The sequence below is a fragment of the Neopelma chrysocephalum genome, unplaced genomic scaffold (genome assembly GCF_003984885.1).
Source record: "Neopelma chrysocephalum unplaced genomic scaffold, ASM398488v2 Primary Assembly neopelma1_252, whole genome shotgun sequence".
In the NCBI taxonomy this organism is placed as follows: domain Eukaryota; kingdom Metazoa; phylum Chordata; class Aves; order Passeriformes; family Pipridae; genus Neopelma; species Neopelma chrysocephalum.
In genome coordinates this window covers 2,286,794-2,314,576 of record NW_020897914.1, presented here as the reverse complement: position 1 = coordinate 2,314,576, position 27,783 = coordinate 2,286,794, and the positions used below count along the sequence as shown (strand labels likewise).

General features: G+C 47.2%; 1 protein-coding gene and 1 long non-coding RNA gene across 3 annotated transcripts; one reads left to right on the top strand and one right to left on the bottom strand.

Moving 5' to 3' along the window:
* Positions 1–1,478: 1,478 nt before the first annotated feature.
* EHHADH (enoyl-CoA hydratase and 3-hydroxyacyl CoA dehydrogenase) lies at positions 1,479–27,783 on the top strand. The gene is made up of 7 exons (XM_027703918.1): positions 1,479–1,605; positions 8,010–8,113; positions 8,853–9,025; positions 10,978–11,089; positions 11,328–11,432; positions 17,355–17,696; positions 25,332–27,783. Exons 1-7 carry the CDS (start codon positions 1,535–1,537, stop codon positions 26,600–26,602), a joined length of 2,178 nt encoding a protein of 725 aa, XP_027559719.1. The 5' UTR covers positions 1,479–1,534; the 3' UTR covers positions 26,603–27,783.
* On the bottom strand, positions 21,795–24,412 carry LOC113977625. 2 transcript variants are annotated; one of them, XR_003537369.1, is made up of 3 exons: positions 24,175–24,282; positions 23,909–24,042; positions 21,795–21,977 (listed from the first exon to the last, which is right to left on the bottom strand). It is a non-coding gene; the product is annotated as an uncharacterized LOC113977625 (long non-coding RNA). The 2 variants fall into 2 exon arrangements; XR_003537370.1 differs by lacking the exon at positions 21,795–21,977 and adding an exon at positions 22,166–22,523 and having other exon boundaries at positions 24,175–24,412.

The window sequence follows — 27,783 nt, the reverse complement described above, 5'->3', positions numbered from 1 at the left end:
TATAGAGAGAGATAAAAAATAGAAAGAGATATCAAAACATTTCAAGTTAACATTCCACAACAAGCTGACCAGAGTAAAACACACCTCACTCCATAGTTGAAACCAACACCCTACAACCCATGGGAAAAGCCAGCCCTTGTTACACACCTGTGTCTGGGAGAAGCACCAGGGATGGACAACCAGGCACCAACAGAACCATGCAAAAAGCCATCAGTTCCTCAACATCCGGGAATTTTCCCTTTGAACAACCTTCTCTCTCTCTGAAACGACATTTAGTGCAAAGGATACGTTTTGTAACACTGGAATCTACTTTCCTCCCCTACATTTTAACTGTGTTTGCAAGTTGATATTTTTCTAAGAAGGATTTTACCATGTTGGAGAGTTTCCCCCTTCCTCACTTCATGAGTTAATTAGTTCACACACTCAGTCTTTCCCTTCTTTTGGGCTGGTGGGTTCCTTGGGTTGATGGTCATGATCTGCCCCCACCTGAATTACCTTTTACCCGGTCAGAGCTGATTCCAGCACAGCTGCTGATTTGGCTTTATTAGTTTTTTCCTTACCTTGAGGATCCTGCCAAATGTCTTTGTGGCCTGTAACTGCCCCACTATCAGTGGCACATCCTTCCCAAGCTTTGTCAACCCCCAGGTCCGAGATCACTGAAATATGTCAAGCCTTAGCAAGGCAATTCTACCAACAAGTAATTTGTCTTTCCAACCCCTGGAAACGTCTCGTGGGTTAAATCTCCCTTCTTGCTGATTAGGCTTGAAAGTATACAAAGACCAAACATCAAAGAACATCCTTTCTTGAGAAAAGTTTTACATATTCTGCATTTTGCAGCAGCAGCAGAGCCACCGCTTGCTTAGGCTGGTCTCAAGCACAGGAGATCCAAAGGATGTCTTGCACCCTGCAGGTCTGGGAGTCTTACATGTCTAGTTCATCTAAACTCAGCAAGTCACTCCAAGTTTCTCATGGTAATTACCTGAGCATGTGAAGATGATTTTAGCTCACTTCTAAACGTTGCAGCAGAGTGAGCATTGCCAGCTGCAATGGAGTTGAAACAGAAGAGCAGCAGCTTTCATTCCCTCTTCATGCTCTTACTTGCCTCTTTCAGCTTCTTTTTAACAAACTTTCTCATTTATAAGTCAAGCACAACTGCAGTGGGTTTTTGCTGGCATGTGAATAGACACTGAATAGACACTATGGTCCCTGTTACCCAACAGCTCTTTAACTGCAGATGTTTAGAAAGAGTCTATGTAAAGCCAACAGCACCCAAGTCTTTTCAAAACACATGGAAAATGAACATTTCAGGGGCTCCTACAGACGGGTGTTTGACTTTAGTTTTCACTGGCCCGTGTTTGAGATCGCACGGGCCCTTTCTCCTGCAGTATCGGTATTTAGAGGTGAATTCCTGAACCGAGCGGTGGCTCCGCTGCTGTTGGAAGGGCGGGGGCCGGGCGGGGAGGGCGGGGCGGGGCCGGCCCGGGGACAGCGGGGACAGCGGGGCCCGGCCCGGGGACAGCGGGGACAGCTCGGCATGGCGCAGTACGCGAGGAGCCCCGCCGTGGCCGTGATCCGGCTCCGCAACCCGCCGGTGAACACGCTGAGGTACCGCCGGGACCCGCGGGGCTGGGGGGGCTGCGGGGCTCCTCTCCCTTGTGAGCGCCCTTCTCCTTCTTTTCCGCCTCACTCCCCCTCTCCGTGCCCTAAGGAGGCCCCCAGGCAGCCCCTGCCGGGGTTGTTCTGCACCGCTCGGTACCCGCAGAGGCCCCGGCGGTTCCTGCAGAGGGAGCTTGGATCTCTCTTTTCGAAAGAAAATGCTGAACTTCGCCATGACTTCTGCTCGCTCTTGTAGTTTCTAGGGGGGGCGGTTCACAGGACAAGCGCCAGGCTCAGCAAACTCTACTTTCTGTCATCTCCCCTTCTTCTATTTCTTATCACCTTCCAGTCTTTAAACGTCAAGGCGCTGCTCCCCGCAGGACACAGCACAGCAGCGTTAGCGGTGCAGCGGCTCTCCCTGCAGTTCCCCCGGCGCTCTTTGGTGCCAAACAGCTTTCCCTCAGGTTTCCTGGTTTCCTTGCCTGCCCACACACTGCACGGTGCTTGCATGGCAAGTCCCTGTGCCATCCAAGTGTGCACAGAGGTGAGGGCAAAGGGCTCTGTGGGAAGCAGGCATGGCTCAACAACCAGAGCCAGCACCAGGGTGCGATCTCAAACACGAGCCAGTGAAAACTAAAGTCAAACACTCGTCTGTAGGAGCCCCTGAAATGTTCATTTTCCATGTGTTTTGAAAAGACTTGGGTGCTGTTGGCTTTACATAGACCCTTTCTAAACATCTGCAGTTAAAGAGCTGTTGGGTAACAGGGGCCATAGTCTATTCAGTCCCCCTTGTCTATTCAGTGTCTGTTCACAAGCCAGCAATAAACCCACGGCAGTTGTGCTTGACTTATAAATGAGAAAGTTTGTTAAAAAGAAGCTGAAAGAGGCAAGTAAGAGCATGAAGAGGGAATGAAAGCTGCTGCTCTTCTGTTACAAGCTACATTGCAGCTGGCAATGCTCACTCTTTTGCTGCAACACATTTAGAAGTGCAGTAAGATCATCTTCACATGCTCAGGTAATTACTATGAGAAACTTGGGGTGACTTGATGAGTTTAGATGAACTAGACATGTAAGACTCCCAGATCTGTAAGGTGCAAGACATCCTTTGGACTTCCTGTGCCTGAGACCACCCTAAGAAAATTTCCAGGCTGTGCTCACAGTAAATATTTCATCCTTACCATGAAAAATACAAAATACAGAGCCTAAAGAATCTTGGAATCACCAAGGTTAGAAAAGACCTTTATGATACCGACTCCAAGCGTTAACAGTAACAGATATGTGCTTAAGGAACCTTAACTCTCCTCTTTTGAGAAGTCCTGGAGAAAATCCAAAATTGCCTTCAAACGGCAACTGCACACAGCTTCTCCAGGACAGACTCTGCTTTTACTGCCTCTTCCTCTTGGCCCCGCAGTGCCCTCCCAGCAGGATGCAGTTCTGGCACTCCGAGGGTGACACCAGGTTTGCTTGTGGTCCTGTCCCCAGTCCTGGGAGGGAGAAGGGAGACCCTGGCAGACTTTAGATCCATTAAACTATAATTTCAGACATGCCTGTGGTCTTTGATGGCATGTCAGGGCATACCTGTTTTAGAAGGGATCCATCATTCTCTCTGGCTATGGCTAGGAAAGGCAGAGCACACTCTGATCCTTGTGTGCTCCTGCAGATTTATCTTCCGGGCACACGGAAGCAGGTCTGTGCCTGCAGCTGGAAGTGTTTGACTGCACAGGTGACAGCAGGCAGTGAGTTACAGGCAGGAGCCATGGCCTGCAATCCTGGAAATCTCATTTCACAGCAGGCACAGATGCTTTTTAAAAGACTGGTGAGTTTTTGCTGCTCTGCTCCAGCCTCCCCTGCCTCTCTCCATTATCGGTGGCACTCGGTGCCCATTCCCAGCTCCCAGGCCATTGCACTGGCCTTTAGCACTTTAGAAGCCACTGGTGGGCAGGAATTTGCTTTCTCCTGTCTGGCACCATCCACTGCTGCACAAGTCCCTGCCAGGCAGTGCTTTCCTGAGGAATGAATGTGTGCTGACTTGTGAGTCTGGCAGCAAATTTGGCTCCCACAGAGACGTGCCAAATTTGGTTTGTTTGGAGTGTTTTTTCCTGGTTTGCAGAAGGTGAGTGTTCAGAGATCCACATTTATGAGACCATGATATCGAAAGGATTTACATATGCAAAGAACTGGGAGTTTGGGGACAAGACTCACAAGAGAAAGGACTGACCACCCCTTATTAGCAGGGACAGGCTACTGGCACTGGGAATTAGGAGGATGTGAAGGAGTATTTCAACATGTGAGCTGACAAGGGCAGAAGAGCTCTGGGGAGGATAGGGAAGGACATGGGGTAGGGCAGCTTATGTGTGGGATTCTGTGATGTATAACAGCATAACAGATATGGGTGGAGAAGCTCTCCCTGGCTACCAGGATTGTCCTTCTGACCCCAATCACCATAATGATCCAAAAATGTAAAGGAGATTAGAGAAGCTGCAATTTTGGACAGGTAGCAGTGATGGGAGAATGTGATTACCCATTTTGGACTGGATCAGCACCTCATCAGGACGAGATGCAGAGAGAAAATTCTGGGATGAATAAGCATCTGCTTCCTAAAACATCTCCTCTAAAATCCCACCAAAAGGATGCCATTCTGGCTTTGGCCTTAATTTATGTGCATGACTATTTGGGCTGTATTAGCAACTTGTCACACAGCAACGTGTGACAGCAGCTACTACACAGCTGGATCTGACACTGAGGCAAGAGACAGCAGAGCAAGTAAATCCAGCACATGGAGATTCAATTTCAGGAAGGGAATTAGGTAAATACCCAGCAGTTATTTCAAAGAAAAACACTGGAGGAAGCTATGCAAAGGACAAGAAGCCTGTGATGAGGGGAGAGCCTGGATTGTTGTGCAGGTTTGGATTTGGGGTTTTTTTTAATTTTATTAGAAGCCCAGGTAAACTGTTCAGCAAGTGATGTGGTAAAAGCCCTGCATGACTTGATAAGAAAGCAAAGAACACTAAGGGAAAAGTTTGATTTTTCTTGAAAAGTGGAAAGCTTACTCAAATGAGGAGAACAAGAAAACCTGTAAAACATGACAGGGGAGATGTAAACTGGAAATTAAGAGTGAAAAACCAGAAAGAATGAATCAAGGCATTCTAAAAAACAATAGCAAAAAGTTCTTCTAATCAAAAATATAACCCAGGACAAGCTTACAGGATGCCAAGCTCAAAATTGGCAATGACAACCCAGGGAAGGGATCCTCACCCTTGGATTCAAGTCTCACTCCCTTAAATGTGACTAAGACAATTTTCAGATTCCCTTCAATTGCTTTCTTTTTTTTTTCAATTAAAGAAATTCATGTTCATAAACTGCAGCTAAAATCTAAAATAATTAAGGTAAACAATAAAACCTTGTTACAAATCCAGCACATTGCTACTGCAATGAGTTACACAAAGTAAAACCAACCTGGTGTGGTCATCTCCAAGAATATTCTCTTACCCCAGTGCACACCTGTTCCTTAACAGCACCTGCTTTGTGTTTGTGAAACCTGGAACACTGAATCATCTCAGCAGAATCACTTTTCCTGCAGTCAGAATAGTTTCCATGGTGGAGCTGACTACACGGGATGCAGCCTCGATGGGAATACATGGAGGGAATTTTTGCTAAATGAATGACACTGTCACAGTCATGAAGTACTTATGCAAATTATAGTGACTTTTTGTTTCTTTAATGCTCTCGCTGTTTGAAGTTGGGGTACTCCTGAGTGTTTTTACAGTTTTACTGTCATACATTTTACTATGATGCTTTCATCAAAAATTGCATCTTTTAGTACCAGTTACAATGTGTGAGTGACAAAGCAAGGCAGCCTGTGTGTTGGACTGTGACAAATCCAAGGCAAACACATCACTCCATCTTAGGAGAACAAGCAACTGCAAAAAGTCTCATTTTTGTTCCTCCTTGTTCTACAAAAAAATCCCACTGGGAAAATGCCTTATGGAGAGAGAAGAAATATTTATGCAAGTACTGAGTCAAGTTATTCTCTGGCATAAATAGTTCTGCTGGGTTAATAAAAGCCGTGTATGTATTGAACTGCTAATTTCTGGTAGCCTTGATGATTGGTTTTTATTCTGGTAGGAGCATGTTGTTGTAAGTGCTAAGGGCTTGTAACTGATTTCCTGCATAAAATCCTGACCCTTTCCATTTATTGCAGACTTTTAGACGGCCATTTGGCATCTGCTGATCACGTGCCTGGAACAGACACAGAAATGCTTTGATTGCTTCTTGTCTGTTCCTGACAGAATTGTGCCATTTGTCTGTACAATATTTGCAAATCAGTAACTTAACATTGATTTGGGTCCTGGTACATATGTTTTTCCACCTATTTGCACCACGGTTTGTAGAGTGGAATGACATTTCCTAATGGTTTTCCCTGTAATCTCCCAGCCCCTGGGTGAGGCCGCTGTTGCTGTGGCCTGGCTCTCCACTGATGCACAAACAGAACTCCCAGAGCACTGGGTGCAGCCTGTGGGTGCTCCTCAAATAGCAGCAGCCACAGCACTTGATATGCCAAGGGGAGGGAGATGAAAGACAATTTTTTTTACATATTAAAAACATATTTAATATATTAAATTTGGAAAGGCTTTCATATTCTGCTACATGGAAGGACCTTTACCAACTCACAGTCTTTCTTTGCCATGGCCAAATTATTCTCATTTTAGGTTTCAGCTTTCAGAACCATTACTAACATCAGACTTTGGTTGTCTTTGATGTCTGGATGAGGCAATTTGTACATAACTGGCTGTTCTCTCTCCAAAAATAACCCTTCTCCCAGTCTCTGGTTGTCAGGTCTCAGGACCCCCACTGATCCTTCTGCATAGGATGACCTTATCCAGGCAGGTGGTCCCAGAGACCCCCCTAGACAATCCCCCTCAGCCAACAGCCCTGATTAAAAGCCCTTGCTAATGGCTTGCCATAACTTTGGATTTTGAAGGAGAAATATGCAGAGGTTGGCTGGCAGTCCTTCACACAACCAGCTCACAGGAAACTCCTTGGGCTCCCCGGGTTTTCCTTTTCAGACTGTGGCTTCCCACCACTCTGCAAGCTCTTGCCTTGTATAAATACATGTACACACGAGTACAGTGATGTGGTTTTCACCTAGACAAGCTTCCTTTTTTGATGAAATGCCCTCAAATACATAAAAAAACATGCCCAAACTGAGAATGCCTCGGGCCTTTTTACTAGTTCTGTGTAATTAACAATCCTCTCCACTGGGCATCAGCAGAGCTCTGCTCCCTTTTCATCACCACCCAGCTTTGTGTAAAGCTGGGCTCAGGCTTTGGAACAGGTCTGGGAAGGAAAGCTGTGTTTATAAAGGACTGGGCAAGCATGTGATACTTGGATATTCCTCCAGCTGCTTATGGCCCAGATTTTCTGAATCAGAGGCATCTCTACACATGGTGTATGTGCACCCACATGTACACAGGGCAGTCTCTCACAAACTGTATACTTAAAACTGTGTGTAAATCAGTATATTTTAGTATCTAAATTATATATACACACAATTTGTGTTATTATTAACAAGTGTTAATGCTTCTATTTTTACCTACCATCTCTAACGTTACCACCTTCTAAAACAGACTATGCTCTCCATGTCAATCCATACACACACATGTATCTATAAATTATCTTTTAAAAATCAAATGTAAAGTGGATATACAATCAGGTCAGATCTCTTAAGTATCTGATTTGAAAAAATACTATTTATGCTTTTACAGGTCCATTTCAAAATTCTTCATTAATTCTTTGCTGGCCAGATTTACTGCTGGTGTCTGGAAATATCTGTTCACATGAGTCAAAAGACATTTTATGCCCAAAACTTCATGCCCAAATCCCCTTTGACAGGATCCCACACCAGCTTAAGTCTGGACCTATGTAGAGATCTTCACAAGGTGAAAGCATTAAAATCAGCACAGCCCCAGCCTGTGTCAGGTGTTTAAAAGATAGACTTTTTTATCCCTGGAGCTCCTTTCCCTCTTAAAAAGTTCTTAGATTATCAGTGGTTTAGCATTAATTACTTTTAAATTATGCCAAACTGTTTTCCTGAAAATCTGAATGTTTAATTCATAAAGACATTTCCAAAAGGTTTCCCTGTGCTGCTGGCTGTGGAAGCTGCAGTGTCATAGCCTGGAGAGGACTCCCCAGGCAGTGACTGACAGGTCTGCAGTTGGCTCCTTGGATTCTGGCTCTTGCCCTTGAGTTAGGAGGGAGACTAAGGAAAGGATTCACCTGGAGGGGCTGTGGCAGCAGGCAGACTGAGGGACAGACCTGCTCATTTTCACTGGGGTGCTTGGTGTTCATAACCCTGACCTCATGGACGGGGAATGTAGGTGACTGTTACTCACTGGATCTCTATTTTGTTTCAGTTTTGCAGTTCTCCAGGCTATAGAGGATGGATTGAAGAAAGCAGATGCAGATCCCTCAGTGAAAGCTGTTATGATTTGTGGTGAAAATGGGAAATTCAGTGCAGGTAAGATGTCAAACACAGCCTGAGCAAAAGAGGAAACACTCTCCACCCACCATGTCTGAAGAATCTCTGCCTTGTAATGCTGATAAAAGTCCTGATTTGGCTGGAAATGGCCACAGGACAGTGGGCTTTGTGTATTCTGCTGTGCCACAGTTGACATGGGGCACATGACAAGCTGGACTGTCCAGGCCAGAAATAAGCTGGTCTGTTCATGGTGAAATGAGGGACAGCTGCTCATGTCCCTGATGTACTGGTGCCTCCTTACTCTCCGTAGCCTTGTCTGCATAAAATATCTGGACCATCAACTAGTCCAGTGCACGGAATGTACCTGGGGTGGGGCAGTGATGAATAACAGATCTTTTCCAGTTGTAGAAGGCCAGGAAGCTGGGGAATTTCTGTGGAGCCCTACACTGCTTGTCACTAGTAACTTGCACCTAACTGTTCCAGATTCGACTTATTTTTAATAACACCAAAGATGTTAGCAAATTTCTGCAGTGACTGCGTGATCTTTGCAGTTACTCTGCATTTTTGTACTCAGCCTTCCCCTGAGCTCTCTGAATAGGATCAAGGATCAGAGTTCCTTGAAGGTGGTCCCAAAAGGGGTTGGTTCCTGTTACCCACTCTCCTGCTCCTCAAGGAAGTGGGCGGATGTGGGCAGCTGTGTTCAGTGGCCCAGAGGGAAGGATTGCTCCAGACACCACCTTGCCCACTAATTCCTGCTGATCTCTCTGTGCCACCCCAGGAGCTGACATCCGAGGGTTCTCCTCTCCAAACAGACCAGTCAAGTCCTTGGCTGCCCTCGTGTCCCTCATAGAAAGCAGCAAGAAGCCGGTGGTGGCGGCCATCGAAGGCGTCGCCTTGGGAGGAGGCCTGGAGGTGGCACTGGGCTGTCACTACCGGGTGGCACACGTGAAGGTAACACACACTGAGAGCCAGAGAGGCTGGTGGAGGTATCAGGACCCACGGGCAGATGGCTCCAGATGGGGTGGGAGCCTGCAGAGCCGTGGGACAGCCTGCCTTTCCTGGGCCCCTCTGCCCAGAGGAGAGCGGCTTTACAGCTACGGGAGATAAGTCTGCGTGCTCAGGCATTTCTCACCTACAGCACCACCCCTGACGGGCTTTCATAAGTCCTACTACGTAACTCACTTCAAGTCGTTTCTAAATATAAAGTTGATTTGTACCTAGTGGGATAGGACGGTTTCACAGGAGCTTCAGTACCCGCATGTTAATTTGCCCTAGGTCTCGGCAGTCATTATCTACATTCTGATGCAGACAGCTGTATCTTACTGACTCATGCAGCGTGACTTTCTCTTATTTATTTTTTTCTCCAGCCCTGTGAATGTTGCAATTTTTTCCTGCTCATAGCCTAGTTTCAATAGGTAGTTGAAATTCAGGTAGTATGGAGCATTTAGGGTCAAATCCCCATGAGCTCTGCGTCCCCAAGGAGCTCTCTGACCAAAAGACAGGTTTACACATCTTAGGAACTGATCTGGCTTTTTTTTTCTTGAATCCCCTTCAAGGTGCAGGAATGCTGACCCACCTTTGAGCAATACCTGGTCTCCTTATGGAGGCTCTTCCCTGGCAGGGCCATCCCCTCACTTTTGCAGTGTGAATCACTGATTCTCCATGGCAGTGTGGGTTGCTGTAACAGCACAAAGAGCTATTCTACATCACCCTATGTGCCACCTAAGGTGGGTGCCACAGAATCATTATTGTTGGAAAAGACCTCCAAGACCAAGTCCAACCTTTGACCAAGTACCACCATGCCCACTAAACCATATCACAAAGTGCCAAGTCTACTGGCACTACAAGTAGTGGTCTTAAAGCAGCTCCAAATCTCTTAAAAGCTCAACAGAAAATTGCAAACTATTTTTTTTTAGAGGAAACAAAATCTAGATAGATTTTTAAGAGAAGGCAAGACCCCATTTCCTACTGCCCCTGGCTTCCCTGCCATAACTCTGCTGGATGTCAAGTGCACCAAGAGACATTTGAAGGGAGGTTAGGGAAGAGTTCAGAGTGTTCAAGGCCAGGCTGGACAGGGCTCTGAACAACCTGATATGGTGAAAAGCGTCCCTGCCCATGGCAGGGTTTAGAATGAGATGGTCTTTAAGGCCCCTCCCAACCCAAACCATTCTGTGAGTCTCTGATTCTTTACTAAACTTCCAGGAACTAGAGTAGGGAGGTGACAGTGAAGTCAGTGCTCTCCAGTGTTTGGTAACAACTGCTTGAAAGCCTTAGTTGACACGTGTCAATCTGGGGGATGCTGTGGGCCCCACAGCTCTCCCCCAGTGCTGTGCTGGCACACAATAATAATAATGGCCAGTCTTCGCGAACGAAGATCTGGGGAAAGGTCTTTTACCTTTCCAGCCTGCGCAATGGATTTTTTTTAGGTGAGACACAGCCTGCGCTGAACTGAGCCCACCCTTTAATCCTAAGGTTCATCTGCCGGGGCCAAGCACGCTTGGACAATGGCAGTGAGGTCCTCAGGACGTAGGTTTGTTTAGAGTGACCTTCTCATAGATGGATGGCCTCACAGGGCTAACGGGTTCCATCTGCCCGGGAGACCGAGGAATCGAACCCGGGTTGCAGCAGTGAGAGTCCTGCATGCTAACCACTAGGCCACCAGGGGTCTCAAACACAGACATCCACAGAAAGGTCATGTTTTCCCTGGGCAGTTGCACAGAAGTCCTTAAAATGGGCTCTTGTCTTATGTGGCAAAAAGCAAGGATGAGGTTTCTGTGCAGATGTTTTGAGGCTTCTTAGAGGAGAAATGTGTGACATATCGGATTGTTGTCCCTCTGTTCTGCTCAGTTTGTAATTGCCACTCATTCTAATCAGTTTTCTTGTTGAATCTTGCTTTATTTTAGGCTCGGATGGGTTTGCCAGAGGTCACCCTTGGGTTGCTTCCAGGTGCTGAAGGCACTCAGAGACTGCCCAGACTGATTGGGGTCCCAGCTGCTCTGGATATGATCACCACAGGTGAGTGCTGTGTCCTGGCCTTGCTCTCAATATAAGAACATGATGTGGAGTTGTACCACCAGCTTGGTCTAAAAAACAGGAATTTTTTACCTGTGTACCTGCTTGGGTTGTAATTCAACTTGCTTCCACTCATGAGGGGCTAATTACCAGCTACACACCAGTGGTTTGGTCAGGTGGAAAAGAATGAAATTGCCCCTCAGGCTCCACTGTAGTCACCTTATTTCTCTTTTTATCACAGGAAAACACATTCCAGCAACTGAAGCACTGAAGCTGGGCTTGGTTGATGAAGTGGTGGAAGAAAACACAGTTGAGGCAGCAATTCGCCTGGCAAACAAAGTGATTGGTGAGGAAACAGTTGTAGCAATGCCAGGAAATAATTGGTGATGTTTCAGGGCTGAAGAGAGTCAGAACAAAGCCCACCAGTTTGTTCCAATTTATGTGCTCCATTCTTGAGTTTTGGCATCCACATAAGATGGAATTAATTGCAGAATTTGTTTTCTGTTGTCTGAAGTGGAAAAAAAAAATCACATTCTGAAAAGCTGCAGAAATTCAAGTGAGATTCAGAGAACTGGTACATACCAAATCCTCCTGCTTTTTAATTATATATCCAAACTCACATGCTCCTCTGGGCTGCACCACGCTGGTTTTGGGGAGTAAATGCTCTTTCCATCTGTTCTGGATACAGCTGGCACTGAATGCATTCTCGTTGCACCATCAATAATGGCTGAGCAAAAATAACTTTCTCCCTTTCGTGGAGGGGCTGGCACATCCTCAGACCAAATTAATGATCCATGGTCTGTGAGTGGCTCTGTCCCTAATCCTTTGGGTGCCATGTAAAAAAATGGCCTGTGGAGATGGGAGGGATGTGGAGAGATTTTTTTTTTCCCCACCCTAGAAATAACAGAATCAAATTCACTGGAGTTAGCTCAGGAAGAGGAACATTCCTTGTGCAGCGTGAGGAGCACTGCCTTGAGAGAAAACAGGATATTTTTCCACTACTAACCTCCTTGTACCTTTGGAAACAGACCATGAAGTTCCATCAGGAGCTCTGTCACAGTCAAGTGAATGCAGGGAACCAAAACCCTTCCTGCTTTGATCACATGGCCGGTGTTGTCCCAACATGGGGTGCTGCTTTTGCTCCTCCAGTTCTCTCCACTACAGACAAGGCCCTTTCCTCACCTGTGCTGGAGGCTGAGGCAGCCTAAGCCTTGTCCTAGGGCACAGTGCACCATATTTCTAAGGTACTCTTAAATATCAGTGTCTTGCATCCTTCCCTACACCTTGAGATGTACCAGACAGGTGCTAAAGGTATTCTTGGGCCAGGTTTTCTGTAGCAGATGCCCTTCCTTCTCACTCTATTCATCCTATGTTATTTTAGGGCTTCGTTTTCTAGTGCAGAATCAATGACATAAGCAGTCCTCTTTTCTCTTTCCCTGCATGTCAGCAGACTAAACATAATTCTTTAGCAAGACGTGGGTGATGGTGATGTATTTCACTACTGCTTCTAAGAAAAACAAAGATACTTTGGTTCACTGAGTTTGTCTGTTTTGAATGAGAATTCTGCTTCTCCATCTGTTGGGAGAGCAGTGAAATATTATCACTCTCCCATGCAAATTAACCCAACAAACAGTGTTCCCTCTGATGTACCCTCTGGGCTCTGAATGATGCCCTGCACAAGGTCTGTTCCAGTATTGATGGCAGCAGCAGCACATCACGAAATGAGTAATGGATACGTTGCTGGAACTGGCTAGCCAACAAACATTCTGGGTTTCAACAAATGCTATGTGAAATCGGCTGAAATTTAGATATTTTCATGCTTCTTTCTTCTGTGACAGATATTGTGCAGTGGTTGACAGTTGTGAAAACCAGCTTGACCTTAGGGGAGAAGCTCAGGAAGGAATCAGTGAGCACTCTGTTCCTCAGGGTAACTTGTTTTCTGGAGCTCACATCCACTACCACTACTGGCAAATTCTTCTTCTGTAGCTTCATCTTCTCTGGAAAGTGTCACTACTAATATTTATTTTTTTTGGAGAGTTATGTAAGCATACAGGGACCCTGGCTGGATGTTCAGCAGGTAACCTGTCCCAGTTTTACTCATTATTAGACCTTCAAACCGTTTATTGCTGGTTTGAGTTACCCCAGTAAAAATGAGTAATGTCACTGACGGTGTTTCACATCACACTAGATATCAACTCCCACAGGACTTTAAAAATGCTTTCAAACTCTTTCCAACAGCTTTACTGGCATTTATAGTACGTGGTTTTACAGTGAAAGCACTGGCAAGCCAGATAATCTATTTCTTTCCTGCTTGAAAAATTCCTCATTAGACCCTGCAGAAGACCATGACAAAAGTTTTGATGCACCATTTACCCTCAGGTTACCTGATAATTTGAAAGAATAGTGTACCCAGAGCCTGTATGTTCCTTTTGAGTCATTCCTGGCTTTGGCCTTTGCCTGAAGTTAATAATTTTCCTGCCATACCAAGGCAAACCAGCACCTTTATTTCTCTCCATCAAGCACTAACAGGCTGCAGGAGAGATGACAGTCTTGCATGGCATTTGTTCATAGAGGGTTTTTTCAGCGAATATTTTTCAGATAATCTTAATTAAACCTAAGAGTGTACAAAAAAAGCCATGCCAGAAGTCCACTGGCTTTGTGTGGCATGCAGCATTTTGTTTCTGATGAGATTTTTTTAAACATGAAGCTAACAACTGCTGACTTCTTCCAGAGCAGTCTGGCTAAATAACTAGTTTTGTCACTGCTGGAATTTCTATTCCTGGGAAGGCTGTACTGCAAGATAAGTCTCAAAGAATCAATTCAAAATCATTTTCTTCTAAAGCTTTCTCAGTGCTGGAGCTGCAGTATCCCATGGCAAGAGATCAGTCTCAAATGACTGGCCCTGCTGTAGCCAGGGTCCTTGATTATTGCTGTGATACACAGTTGACAGAGGGATGTTGGGAAAGCATCTTCATCCATACATTTTTATGGATTGTACCTAATGAAGAACACCTTCAAAAGATGCTCTGAAACAGTAAGTGGGTGTAGGAATACACAGAGGCAATTACTGATTCTGAGTTAGATCTTTCATTGAAAACCAGTAATTACATATTGCAGATGGGAAGCAAGGATAAGTTCCTGGCCCCTCCAGGCAAGAGAAAACATCTTCACTTCTGAAGGCACTTTTTAAAAGGAATAGACAGGAGCTAAATCCTCAGAGACAAGGAGGATGTCCTTTCATTGAATGTGCTTGGTGATCTCTGCAGTAATCCAAAGCTGCATTTCAGACTTTTCCCAGCTGATGGCATCACAAAATTGACAAATTGCTGGAACTGCTGGTGGCAGGCAGCAGCTTGCAGCTCATCCTGCCCACTGCTTCCTGGCCTGCCCTGGTCTTCCTCAGCTGGAGGAGAAAAGGGCTGCTGGTCCTTTGCACAGCAGACTTTGAAACTCTTCGTATATAATCACACTTTGCTTTATGACCATGTCAGCTGACTGACCTTTAGCATCTCCTCAGAGCACACCAGTATCCATGGCTTGCACCAAAGAGCCAAGGAAAATCAGTGCAATTTGGACTAGCTGAGGCCCCACAGGTATTAAACTGCGTGGAAGGATGATGAGTTTCTGACTGTAAAGCCACTGGGAGTGACTGTGGAGGAAGCAGTTGTTTCTCTCGAGGCTCATAAACCCCAGAGGCGTAACAGATCCTGCTGGAGGTAATTGGATGCTGGAAATGGAGACTGGGGGAGAAAGCCTTTCCATCACAGCTGTGAGGGCCTTGCTGCGTCATCTCTGCCAGGATGCGCAATATAAAGACATTTTAATCTCTTCCCAGGCTCTTTAGACAGAAGGCCCAGCAAAGTGCCCCTGTGACACAAACAGAGTTTGTGAATGGTCTGACAGGGACTGGACTTGTCTCTGGCAGGGCTGAGACCACCACAGGCCTGAGGGGCAGGGGCCTGGCTCAGCTTTGTTCCTCACAAACTCACAAGCAGTTCACTGCACCAGAAAGATTGTTAGGCTGGCCCTTCCTCTTGCAAGGCCATCCTGCAGTATGCCAAGACTTTACATGGTATTTTTTTCTTTAAATAGCACAATATTTGACACTGCATGTGTATGTGGTGATTTTGCCAAGGGAAATTTTATGGACTGGATCTATCCTTCGTGCCACCTGGCCCACAAACAAAGCAGGGGTCTGTGCTGGCTTCTGTGTGTGGATGGTGCTTTTCCCTGCAGCACTGATGTCTGACACTGTTCATCATCTTCCCGCTGCTTTGTTTTCAGAAATCAAGCCACGGGTGTCCCACACTGATCTCTTCTTCCCAGGTTTGGATTCTTTCCTGTTCACAGATATGTCCTTTATTCTTATTGGCATTGCAGAAGCAAAAACATTGCATGGAGATGCTGTAGAAATATTTAGCAAAACCTATTTAGCTTGCAGCTAAATAAGAGTTTTATTACAGGACCCTGAGGAGAGTTGCTTTTCTTTCTTACTCTGAAGAACTGTCTCCTGTCCCCAGTCAGTACTTTGCTGTCTGAAGAACAAGCTTAAAGGCTCCCAGTGGCCTTCCTCTTTTACCAGTCCTTTCCACGGAGATGTTATATGAAGTCCCTTGATCTGCCCAGTCTTAGGTGGCCTTTCTGGGACAAACCTGAGCTTTCTTCTTGCAATGGAATGAAACCCACTATTTAAGTCCTAAATAAAGAGCATGTCAGGGTTAAAAACACAGATTTAGGGGAGAAACAAAGGGTTCAAAAACAAAGGAACATTATCCTGACTAAATCCTGCAATACTGGAAGATAAAAATTACATCCACTGTCAATATAAAAACATTTTTATGAACTCTGATTACAAGGGAAGCTACTTACACAGCGAGTGTTCATCTTTTTATGTTCTCTAAAAGGCTTAATTAAAAAGCCTGAGCTCTGAAGACCATTATTTCAGGAAAACAGCATAATAACTCATTCTGGAAACTCACATTTCTGTTTCTCTTAAGCATTGCTCAGTCTTGCAGGAAGAGCTCGAGTTGGGACAAGTTCTTTGGGCACCCATTCCTGCAGTACTCCCATTATTCCTGCTCTTCAGCATCCTCTGGATGACTTCCTGAGTCTTCTGCTGGTGCACTGGCATTTCCCTAACTCAGACAACAGGAAGAAAAAGGGGAGCTGGATGCAATATGCTGCCTTGGAAGGAAGTGTGGCAAGGGCAATGAGACTGTACCCAGGGAGCTTCTCAGCAGAAGGTTCCCAACCCACCACCTTGCTTTGGTGGCAGTCCCAGCTGCTTCTGGGAACAGCACTGCAGCAATCCACGCAGTGACATGCTGCAGTTAATGATCTGGATGTGGCTGTGATGACAACAGGGTCTTTGTGAAGATGTTGCAGGATTAAGGGGATACATCCTGGATTTCTGATCTTGTTCTTCCACAGTCTTTACTGAGCAAGCTGCCATTAAGAGCACAGGAACTCCTGAGTAAAGCCAGGTCAGAGCTCTCTCAGCAGGCTCCAAGTTTGTGCTTCTGAAGAAGACATAGGATTTTGGCATCTGAAATATAACTAACTTCTCTCAATTAAAATCCTTTCTAGGTATCACCATAGCAACCTCTGTCTGTAATGAGCTTCACATATTTGTGTGGCTGCTTGATTCACCCCTTGCTGACACAGAAACATGAACTCTCCCTTGTTATTCATATGCTCCCCAGCTCATGCTGGGTGAGCTTTCCTTGTGGTTGGTCCCCAAGTGAATTGAGGGGCTCCTGCAGTCAGGGAACAGCTGAAATCAGGGTGTATTTCCCAGTCTCTTATCCGTGCCTGGATCAGCACCCTGGCTGGAATGCCTCTGGCTAGCAAAGTCAATTGGGCACTGGGTACTAAAAATACTGGAGGAAAACTTGAGTACTGAGGCTTATAAGGAAGAGCCACATGGATGTGGCAGCTGGGACTGTGGAGGAAGAGAACTGGAGAAGTCAGGGCACTCTGGGAGCTGAGAAAAAGGAGAGAATTACTTCTTTGAGACTGAAATCTTACTTTTTTTTGAAGTCTGAGAAGGGACTTGAAAAATTGCAAATGTCAGATCAAGCAGAGGTAAGAAGAAATGTCAGATGTTGTAGTTCTAGACCCATCTCACTGTGCCATGCAAGCCCTAATGCAGTGAGATGCAGAGGGAAAAACAGGTAAACTGCCTTCCCATCCTGTGGGATGGGGTGGAAAGACAATGTCTGAAAAGATGTGGATGCTTTGTCCTGTAACCCCGTTCCTCTCCCCCCAGGCCAGCCCCTGGGACCCCGCAGGCTCAGCCTGAAGCCGGTCCCCAAGCTGCCCGACATGGAGGCCTTTCTCAGCGCGGCCCGTGTGAGGGTGAAGAAGCAGGCGCAGGGGTGCCTGGCTCCGGAGCTGTGCTTCCAGGCCGTCAGGGCCGCCACCCAGATGCCCTTCGCCGACGGGGTGCGCAGGGAGCGAGAGCTGTTCATGGTCCTGCTGAGCTCGGGCCAGGCCCGGGCCCTGCAGTACGCGTTCCTTGCCGAGAGAGCCGCGCAGAAATGGACAACTCCCGGCGGGGCCTCCTGGAGCAGCGCGACCCCACAGCCCGTCCGCTCTGCGGCCGTGATCGGTGAGCGGGGGACAGGGCTGGGGGGCTGGCACGGAACAGCGGCTGTGGGGCACCAGGGAGGAGCAGAGCTGAGGGGGATCACTGATCTGTGGGGCACCAGGGAGGAGCAGAGCTGAGGGGGATCACTGATCTGTGGGGCACCAGGGAGGAGCAGAGCTGAGAGGGATCACTCATCTGTGGGGCACCATGGAGGAGCAGAGCTGAGGGGGATCACTGTGATCTGTGGCGCTGAACAGAGGGACAGCAGAGCTGAGGGGGATCACTGATCTGTGGGGCACCAGGGAACAGCACAGCTGAGGGGAATCACTGTGATGTGTGGGGGAACAGCAGAGCTGAGGGGGATCAGTGATTTGTGGGGCACCAGGGAACAGCAGAGCTGAGGGGAATCACTGTGATGTGTGGGGGAACAGCACAGCTGAGGGGGATCATTGATCTGTGGGGTGAGCAGAGAGAACAGCAGAGCTGAGGGGGATCACTGTGATCTGTGGGGTGAGCACAGGGAACAGCAGAGCTGAGGGGGATCATTGATCTGTGGGGTGAGCACAGGGAACAGCAGAGCTGAGGGGGATCACTGTGATCTGTGGGGCTCAGCACAGAGAACAGCACAGCTAAGGGGATCAGTGATTTGTGGGGCACCAGGGAACAGCAGAGCTGAGGGGGATCACAGAAGGCAGGAGTGGGATTCCCAGAGTCACACCCACCACAAGCACAGATACTCCACCCAAGGAGGGAAGTTGTCACTGCATTGGCAAGCTCAGAAATTCACATGGCATCTCATATCCCACTACATTATTACCTGCTGCCACATCTTTCTTTGGAAGAATAACTTCCTCTCACTTCAGAGACAGTTTCGTGTGTGTGGACCACAAGGAGTCTGCTCCCTTTTAAACACTCTGTCCTGGCTTTGCGTTGTGTTAGAAGCACGTTTGTATGAAATTCTCCTCCTCCTGGTCTAGTTCTGCACTGCAAGTGCATGTGCAGAGTCACTCAGGGATATATTAATACAAAAAATGTTTTGACAGCTGTATTTTAAGAAGATTTCATCTCACTGGGATCCACTCCTGCCATTTTGTAGCCCAGCAAGATAATGCCTTCATTAATTTTTTATAAGAGCAATTTAAATAAAACCTTTGATGCACTGCTGAGATTAAAAAAAAAAATCTTTCAGCTCTGCCTGTTGATAGTAGCACTAAAAAATGGTTAGACAAGTAATGGAGCACTTGGAAAACATCCACTCTGCTTCAAGGAAATCTCACCAGATCAACACTACTCTTTTCTGGGTGCTTCTCAGAGCTATTGAGCTGTCTGACAGTTCATTTCAGCCATAAGACTGGGGTTTTTTGGAAGTTCCCTTCTCTTCATTGGCTGCCATGCCATATTTTTAATAAGAGTAATTTTTAAACACTGGTCCATAAATCCTGGGAGGAGGATCTGTGGCTGTTAAAGCATTCAGGTAAAGAGGCATTAATTATTGCCAAGTGTATTCTGTGACTTGGAGAGCACAGAACTTTGGACACAGGCAGGTCCCATCCTGACATGTGTGCTCTGCCAGGAGGGGCTCGTGTTGGAGTTTGTAGGAATGCCGGGCTGACGGGAACGGACATTCTTTGCTCTGTACTGATAAACCAGCCAGAACAACACACTTGCAAAGGCCTAATCGCTGTGACAGTTTAGCCAGAAGGGCTGTTAGATCTGATCTGCCTATTTTGGTGCTGTAACTGAGCTACAGAGAAGTCTGAGGACAAATTGCAACCTCTATTTGAAAGTTTCCAGGAGAAACGTAACCTGTATCTCATTTCCAAACTGAACTGGCTGGGCTGCATCTCCCATCCATTGGATTAAATATTTGCCTCATCTCTGGACAGGTTTCTGAATTCTGGTCTGAAATTGCCCCAACCTCATGCCCAAGTTTCAATGTTTTCATAGATGATCCCCAACAAAGCTCAAGTTAACCATATTTCTGCAGAATGAATGAACTAAGTGCTTTCATACTTCTGCTGCAGAGCACAGTCTGTCACATTCTGGTCATTGTCATGACCTTGAACTTCCCCTAATTTTTCAACACTTCCTAAAACATGCGTAGCCAAAGTGGGAACAGCATTCCAGGAGTAATTACACCAAGACCAGGTACCAAGATGTTTCTTCCTTGCTCCTACTTAGTATGCTCAGGGTAAGAGCCAACTTTCATACTCACCACGTTCAACACATCCTGTTAATTACCTGCTGGCAGGGAGCAGCTACACCCCGGGGATGGGGAGCCAGTGGCAATAACACCTCCTGGAGAGCAGAACCACAGAATCTGTGAGGCAGGAAGGGATCTCTGAATGTCATCTTGTCCTCAGATGACATCACCTGGAGCCACTTGCCCAAGACCATGCCCAGACATCTTTTGAACATCTCCAATGATAAAGATTCCACAACCTCTGTGGGCAACCTGTGCCAGTGCTCAGTCAACTCCTCAGTAAACAAATTGTTCTCTTATGTTCAGATGGAACTCCCATGTTTCAGTTTGTGCCTATCACCAGTGGCCACAAGTCTGACTCCATCTTCTTTACACCTTTCTCTCAGCTACTTATATTGGTGACATCCCTCCAAGCTGGAGTCACAGCGCCCTCAGCCCTTCCTCATGGGACACACTGCAGTCCCTTAATCACCTTACTGGCCCTTCACTGAACTCACTCCACATCACTCTCATGCTGGGGAGCCCAGAGCTGGACCCAGCACTCCAGGGATGGTCTCATCAGTGCTGAGTAGAGGGGCAGGATCATCTCCTTCAAGCTGCCAGCAAGACCCCTCCTAACACAGCTCCACATACCATTAACCTTCTCTGCCACAAGGTCATATCACTGCTCAGACTCAACCTGGTGCCAACCAGCACCCCCAGACCCTTTCCTGGGGAGCTGCTTTCCAGCCCCCAGCATGTGCTGGTGCACAAGACTGCTGCTCCTTGCATGCTGGCCTTTAGCAATTCCCCATGCTGAGCTTCCTGAGGCTCCTACCCACCCATTTCTCCCCCTGGATGGCAGCACAACCCACTGCTGCATCAATATTTACAGTACCTGAGCACAGCAAGCAGGGCAGGCCCAGAGATCACGGCCAGGACCCACTGGAAGTGCAGGTGATCAAGCAAAGTTCCCAGGATGATGCAGGTCCAAGGTAAAGGTGGGAAGCCACTCTTCAGGCTGAGGTCTGGATCAACAGCGCCCATAGCCTGGCACAGCCACAGTAACCCACCAGAACTCCTCCATCTTGGCTTAGGAAAGGAGTGCAGGCTCAGGTCTGAGCTCAAATGGGGCTCAGAGGCCCATGTAGGTGGGGGGAGGCTCCAGGTGTGGCTGCTCGGGGACATTAAAGCTCATCAGTGCACTCAGGGCCATGACACTGACCCAGACACCTTTGCTGAGTCACTGCTCCTATCACTCAGCCCCCATAGCCCACCAGTATAACTTGCTTTGTTTATGCTCTTGTTGATGTCATATTTCATTTGATGTGACAGCTCCTATTTCGGAGGTTCTTGATCACCTTTTTTAAACCCTGAATCCCACACCAAAATGTCACTGATTTCCATCACTTCTTTCTGCCATTTGTTGTGTTTCTTCTCCTTCCTCTAGAAGGTTTTCCTCCTATTTTGCCTTTTGATATCAGTGAAATGGCAAGGCTGTTAGAGACAGGTGGAGAACATGCCAACACAACTGTAATTTTTCTTTCAGGCAGCTGTAACAAAAAGTCATTCTCCAGCCAGTGCAATGCTCTACAGCATTGTGTAAGTTCGAATTTTTGATCTTAAGTACATCCTTGCAGCACCAGAAGTCAAAATTTTAGGGATGGTTTTTGAGAGACTGGCAACTTTTAAAACAGTGCTGCTCATCCATGCAGGCATTGAGTCTACCGAGGTGACCCAGGGTCTCTCTATTTTCAGTGCAGGGAGGAGGACAGTCAGAGAAAGATATTGCATCCCTTTAGGCTGTCAGAAATCAAGCAAACCTCGTTTTGCAACTGTGCTGTGCTGTTTCACACACTACACCCATGTTGCACTGTGCTGCTGCTTCCATCTTTTATTGCTGCACGATGTGAAGCAAGTGAGAAGATCGTGTTGAGTTTTTCATGTTGACTTTTTGTTTCATTTGCTTGTTCTGAACTCTTGGCTCCCACCTCTTTTCACTGTCTCTGGCTCCTCATCATCCAGGAAAAGAGTTCTTCTCTCTGTCCCTTCCAACTGCATCTCCCCATAGCTCCCTGCCTGCCTGGAGTATCACGTTACTTCTGCTTGAAATTAGTTCCCTGAAACAGAGAAAGCAGCAGCTCCAGTCTGCAGCAGCCCGCCACCACCAATTGCTCATTGTTGTTTTTAACAGGAAAACTGGAACAGTCCTTGCATATTTTTACCGATCTATAAAGGATCTTTTCCACTGCCAGGCATTTTAAAGTCCAAATATTCATTAGAGTTCAGAATGTTTTCCACTGATCTGTATTTCTGTAGTGCTTGTGACTACACAAGTTGCCTTGTACATATTTCAAGTTCTTTTGTTTTGAAATTTGTTTTTAAAGTCCTTCAATTAATTCCGTGTGATTTTTCGTATTCTGAGTACCTCGTGACAGATCAATAATTAACCATCATTATTCACTCAGCTTGCCCAGCAAATGGATTTGTCATACCCATATTTGGCCTGAAATTACATGTGTTCAAGTATAGTTTTATTTATATGTCAAAGCTTCATTTCACAACAAAAGACCAGGAGCAGGATGGCTGGGCACTGTTCTTGTTCCTGAAGCAGATTTCAGTCTTTTTTGGGAAGATGTGCCTTGGACATGAAAACAGTCCCCTGCCTGCAAGATGAGAATATAGGGTTTGTCATGGTTTGGGGGAAGTGAGAGCACTATTGAGTAAGAAAATAGAACACACAGTAGAAATTCTGGAGTAGTTCCTCACCGTGTTTTGGTCCGTGTGATCTGAGCTGAGCATGAGACATCTCCCTTCCTCCTTCTTCTACAGCCTTCTCACATGTAAGACCCAAAGATTCCCTACCATTATTTTCTGCTCTAGTATATTCTTCCCCAAGATCACTTGGCTTTATGAAACGGAAAAGGGGAGTCCTCAGAAATGCTCTTTCCCTGCTGGATAGCCAGAGCTCTCCTTAGTTTTATAGCCCAATTTTAGAAAATACCTCCAGGGGAATCATGCTGTGCAAGCTCTAATGTAACAAACCCCTTGGGGCTTTCATTACTCTCTCTGCCAGCTTCATTAAACATCATTTCATACAGGCCACTGCAGAGTTCTGGAGGAAGTTGAGAGACAGCTTTTCTAGGTCAGAAACAAGCTTGGCAAGCTCATATCTTATCCGTAAGTCTGTGCCTGTGGCCTAGAAAGTGTAGTACTACAAGCATGTGTGCCTGTCCATCATGGGATGGCTCAAACCCACGTGGGAGCACTCCTGATGAAAGCAAAGAGGGGGATCACCTCGCACCACCGCAGAGCTTCCCTGCGAAAGAAGGCTGGAGAACGTCTGCTCATGGGAGAGGTTTGGATTCAGGAAGCGTGCTCAGATGGAGAGAGAACTGCTAAGATTTCAGTCACAAGGCTGAACCTGAGAGGAACAGGAGTCAGTAAGACCCAGGATATGTGAAGAGCTTGGAAATTCTAGGGGAAACCCCAGGACTCCACCCTGGAAAGGAAGAGACTGAAGAGGGAGCCGTGTGGAACTGCAAACACTTAAGCCTGATGTCTAAAGACGCCTTATAGACAGGGCTGGGCTTGGGGAGTGAGTTACCCTCCTGCACTGCTCAAGAAGAGAACAGTTCCTGTAGCTCACCAAAGACAGGGAAAAACTGTCCTTAGCTGTACCTGCTCCCACATCCAAGGCTCTGGGGACTGTGCACAATGGGAGGAGCTACTTGTGCTTGGGTTTTCTCAGTCAGCAAACCGTGGACACTGAAGTACTAAGAGCTGCTTCATGTTATTCTAGTTTTATTTTCAAATTAGTTTTCAGTAGAACTTGATTATTAAGTAGCAAATCTAATTTCCTAGAAAGGAAATTCAGCACTTGCTTAGAAGTGGTAATGATGGTTTATAAGCAGGCTGCCAGCTAGTGATGTCAGTAAAAGCTGTCTTCTGGTGGCTGAGTAGGGAATGTTTGAAATGTCTTGTGTGCACACAAGCTGAGGCTGGGCAGAACTATACCAAGGGTGTGTAGCACGCAGAAAAAACGTCCTACCTTGCTTGACCTTGGTTGTTGGAACTTCTTTAAAGGATGACATCATTTCAGCTTTTCTTTACAAAGCTGCATTAGGCAAATTTTTTAATCCCTTTTTTTCTGTGTATTTGTTTAGCTGACTTTCATTTGTAAACCTGGGATTAAAAAAATCATTTTAACAGAATTATAACAAACCTCTGCTTTGTCTGGTTGGTGCTTTATTTAGGATATTAATAATCCTCCCATTCAGATGCTTCACACTTCTAAAGCTGGTAAAACGGGCTGACCTTCTCTTACTAGTTTGCATTAACTTAGCTGGAAAAGCCTCCATGGTGGGAGAGCAGGCTCAGGGGTGTGGGCTGTGTGTCACAGGAAAGGGTAAGTGTGCAGCTTCATTTGATGTCCCAGAGGGCAGAGCTGGTGGAAGGGATCAAGCCAGTAATCTCCACACTGGTATTCCTGATGGTGGTGGCACATTTATGGTCTTGGAGAAAAAAAAAGCACAGCATAAATTCTTTAACAGGAATTCTTGAACTGTGTGGTTGGACAAGGAGGACTGTGACTTTGGGAATCTCCAGAAGTTAGGAATGACCTGTGTTGGAGGACTTGGAGAGTGGGTAGAGATGCCTGATATAAAGTGTGAACAGCAGGCAAAAGGCTACTGATGTGCCAGAGTGCTTTCAAAGGAGAGAGAAGGTGTTGAATTCTGGATATTAGGAATGCTGTGTCACTTCCATCCTGTTTGTCCTGGCAACGAGAGACACACAAGACATTAGAGACAGAGTTTAGAGCAGATCAGAGTCCAAGAGTCTTTACAGAAAGAGCAGCTGAATTTTCTTTGCTCCAAAGATTACATGATGAAGTGTGGAGGGAGAAGAGGAGGGAGACAAAGGGGAAAGTAGGGAGAAGGAGGGAGAACCCAACTGTCTGAGCTTTGCTGGTGTCAAAATCTTACGAGCAAAGTATTTGCATGCTGCCCAAAACAGACCATCTCACAGGAGCAGTGGGACACTGACAGCCTCGGGGGGAAGCTCACTTTGAACCTGCCTGCAGAAGATGGGAGCAGGGTTGCAGCTGGAACTCAGATTTTCTCTCTTTGATCTCCAGGTTCTCACTCAAGTGATGCTGGTTTCCATAGGTATAAAACTTTGCAGGGAGAAGACATGAATCAAATGGTCTGTGCCCACTGGGTGAATCCCACTGGACTTTTGTGAGCTTGTGAGGACACTAACTTGCCTTTGTGCTGCTGCTTTTCAAACATTAGGGCTCACTGAAAGAGAGAATTCCCCTTCTGTTTTCCAGTCTTCAATTCTTTTTTCTGTGTGTGCACCACTTGTTTTGCAGAGGCTATCACTTTTTATCCTGGAGATACAAAGGAAATTATACTGTCAAGTGATTAATTTTCCATTCATAGTCTTTGATTCTATCTCACTTTTATCCCTAGGGCTGGGAACGATGGGCAGAGGCATTGTGACTTCTCTGGTTAAGGCCAACATACCTGTAGTAGCCCTGGAGCAGGATCTGGAGTATCTGAACAGGGGAAGAAAAGCTGTGATGCTCCTTTTGGAACGTGAGGCGATGAAAATGGAGCTGGGTGCCCAGACCCTGGATTTCCATAACCCTGCACGTCTCCAGTTCACTGTGGACTTTGATTCGTTGCGTGATGTGGATCTCATCATTGAGGCTGTGTTTGAGAACATGGCGCTAAAGAAGGAAATATTCCACAAGCTCTCAAGGATCTGCAAGCCAGGGGCCTTGCTGTGCACAAATACATCAGCCCTGAACATCGACGAAATAGCTTCTGCCACCAGCCGCCCACAGCAGGTCATTGGCACCCACTTCTTCTCCCCTGCCCACGTGATGAGGCTGCTGGAAATAATCTATGGCCGCCACACGTCCCCCACGGCCATCGCCACTGCCATGCAGCTGGCCAAAGCACTCAGAAAGGTTGGAGTGGTGGTAGGGAATTGCTTTGGGTTTGTTGGGAATCGAATGATGTTCCCGTACGTACAACAGGCAGTTTTCCTTTTAGAGGAAGGAAGCAGACCGGAAACGGTGGATCGGGTCCTTGAAGATTTCGGGTTTAAGATAGGACCGTTCCGCATGTCCGACCTGGCCGGGCTGGATGTGGGCTGGAGGTCGCGGCAGGGCCAGGGCCTCACGGGGCCCTCGGTGCCCGCGGGGACGCCGGCGCGGCAGCGGCAGGGCCAGCGGTACAGCCCCCTGCCAGACCTGCTGTGCGAGAGCGGCCGCTTCGGCCAGAAAACCGGCAAGGGCTGGTACCAGTACGAGAAGGCCGGGGGCAGGACAGCCACGCCTGACCCGTGGCTCCACAATCTCCTGGCCCAGTACAGGGACACCCACGGCATCGAGCCCCGCTTCATAGACCAGGAGGAAATCCTGGAGCGGTGTCTGTTTTCCCTCATCAACGAAGGCTTTGCCATCCTGGCTGAGGGAATAGCGTCAGGCCCGGAGCACCTGGATGTGATTTACATCAATGGCTACGGGTGGCCAAAGCACAGGGGCGGCCCCATGTTCTACGCCTCCACCGTGGGGCTCCCCCGCGTGCTGGCCCAGCTGCACAAATACTCCGAGGCCCATCCCGATGTCCCTGGGCTGCGGCCCAGTGCCTTTCTGAAAAAGCTGGTGGCTGTGGGGAACCCCCCCGTCAAAGAGTGGATGTCCTACCTCAGCCAGCAGAGCTCCAGGCTGTGATTCCTCTGGTGGAGGCTGATCCCATGGAACCAGTGCTGTAATTGCACCGTCTTTTCCAATCAAACCCAAAGTGCTACAGGCTCATAAACAATGTCATGAACCTTCCTGGGCCTTTGCAGGGAATAACTTTGGCCAGTGATTGATCTCAGTCCCCCCTCTTGCTGCAGGTAACCACTGCCTTCATCCATCCTTCCTCAGCCCCAGCCTCACCCACCTTCTTCACACACTGCTGTGTAAAGGCCTGTCTCGTTTTGCACTGCCTCCAGGTTGTCACAGCTGTCCTCCTCTTCCAGTTTGGGAAGGCAGGGAAGAGCATCCACAGCCCTCAATGCAAATCATAGTTGGAGCCAACAGAGAGATGATCACAATTCACCCAAGACCGGCTGGATCTACCAGATCCTGCCTTCAATCTGTTTCCCAGTTTGTTCAGTTCTTTCCTGTGGAGCCCATCTCCACTGGATTCTCTGGATCTCCCACGGACATCCAGCTGAAGCCTGATCCCTTCCTGCTACTGTGGGAGTGTTGGCACAAGGGTGTGGCACCTTTCAGAGGTAAAGTCAAATGAAGTGGAGAAAGTCTGGGCAGAGAGCAAGGGGCAGGGCTGGTACCTCCCTCCTCCCTGCTGCAGAGGAGACTAATAAATGCCAGAAAAGCCACAAATACATCAACCTGCCCACCATGCCCTGTGGTGTTGGCTCACGACTGGCCTTCTACATCCAGACTCCATCCTCCCTCACCGTTATCCCCACCCGGCTTTGTCCAAGCAGAAACATCTTCTGGCACCTCTTAAGCGTGGAAACGTGTTGCCATCACTCCCCCATCTTGCCTGCCTACAGCTACCAGGTCTTGGGGCTCAGCAGGCTCTAATTGACCAGATTCAGACATGACGTGGCACTGACCACGTTTTCACATGGGCACAAGGCACACTGAGAAGGGCAGGGCACAAGAGCTGTGCAGGCAGGGGCACTGCTGCAGGCAGGCAGGGAGGTGACAGATCCCTAGCAGAGAGCACAGAGGGAGCCAAACTTGCTCCAGGCTTTGGGACAAAGTCTCCCATTTCACATGTCTAGTGTCTGTCTTCCAGTCTGGTGTGGGGAATAGGTTGGTCTGGGTTCCCTTCTCAGGGACATTGAAGGTCTAATTTTTGCTTTTAATTTAATAAAACTGCTTTGATAATCTAA

What these genes read in the sequence shown, in the direction of transcription:
- EHHADH (XM_027703918.1), top strand. Translation starts at nt 1,535, where the DNA reads ATGGCGCAGTACGCGAGGAGCCCCGCCGTGGCCGTGATCCGGCTCCGC. An exon ending in ACCGGGTGGCACACGTGAAG is followed by an intron (nt 9,026 to 10,977) that starts GTAACACACACT and finishes GCTTTATTTTAG; the next exon opens with GCTCGGATGGGTTTGCCAGA. An exon ending in TCTGGATATGATCACCACAG is followed by an intron (nt 11,090 to 11,327) that starts GTGAGTGCTGTG and finishes TTTTTATCACAG; the next exon opens with GAAAACACATTCCAGCAACT.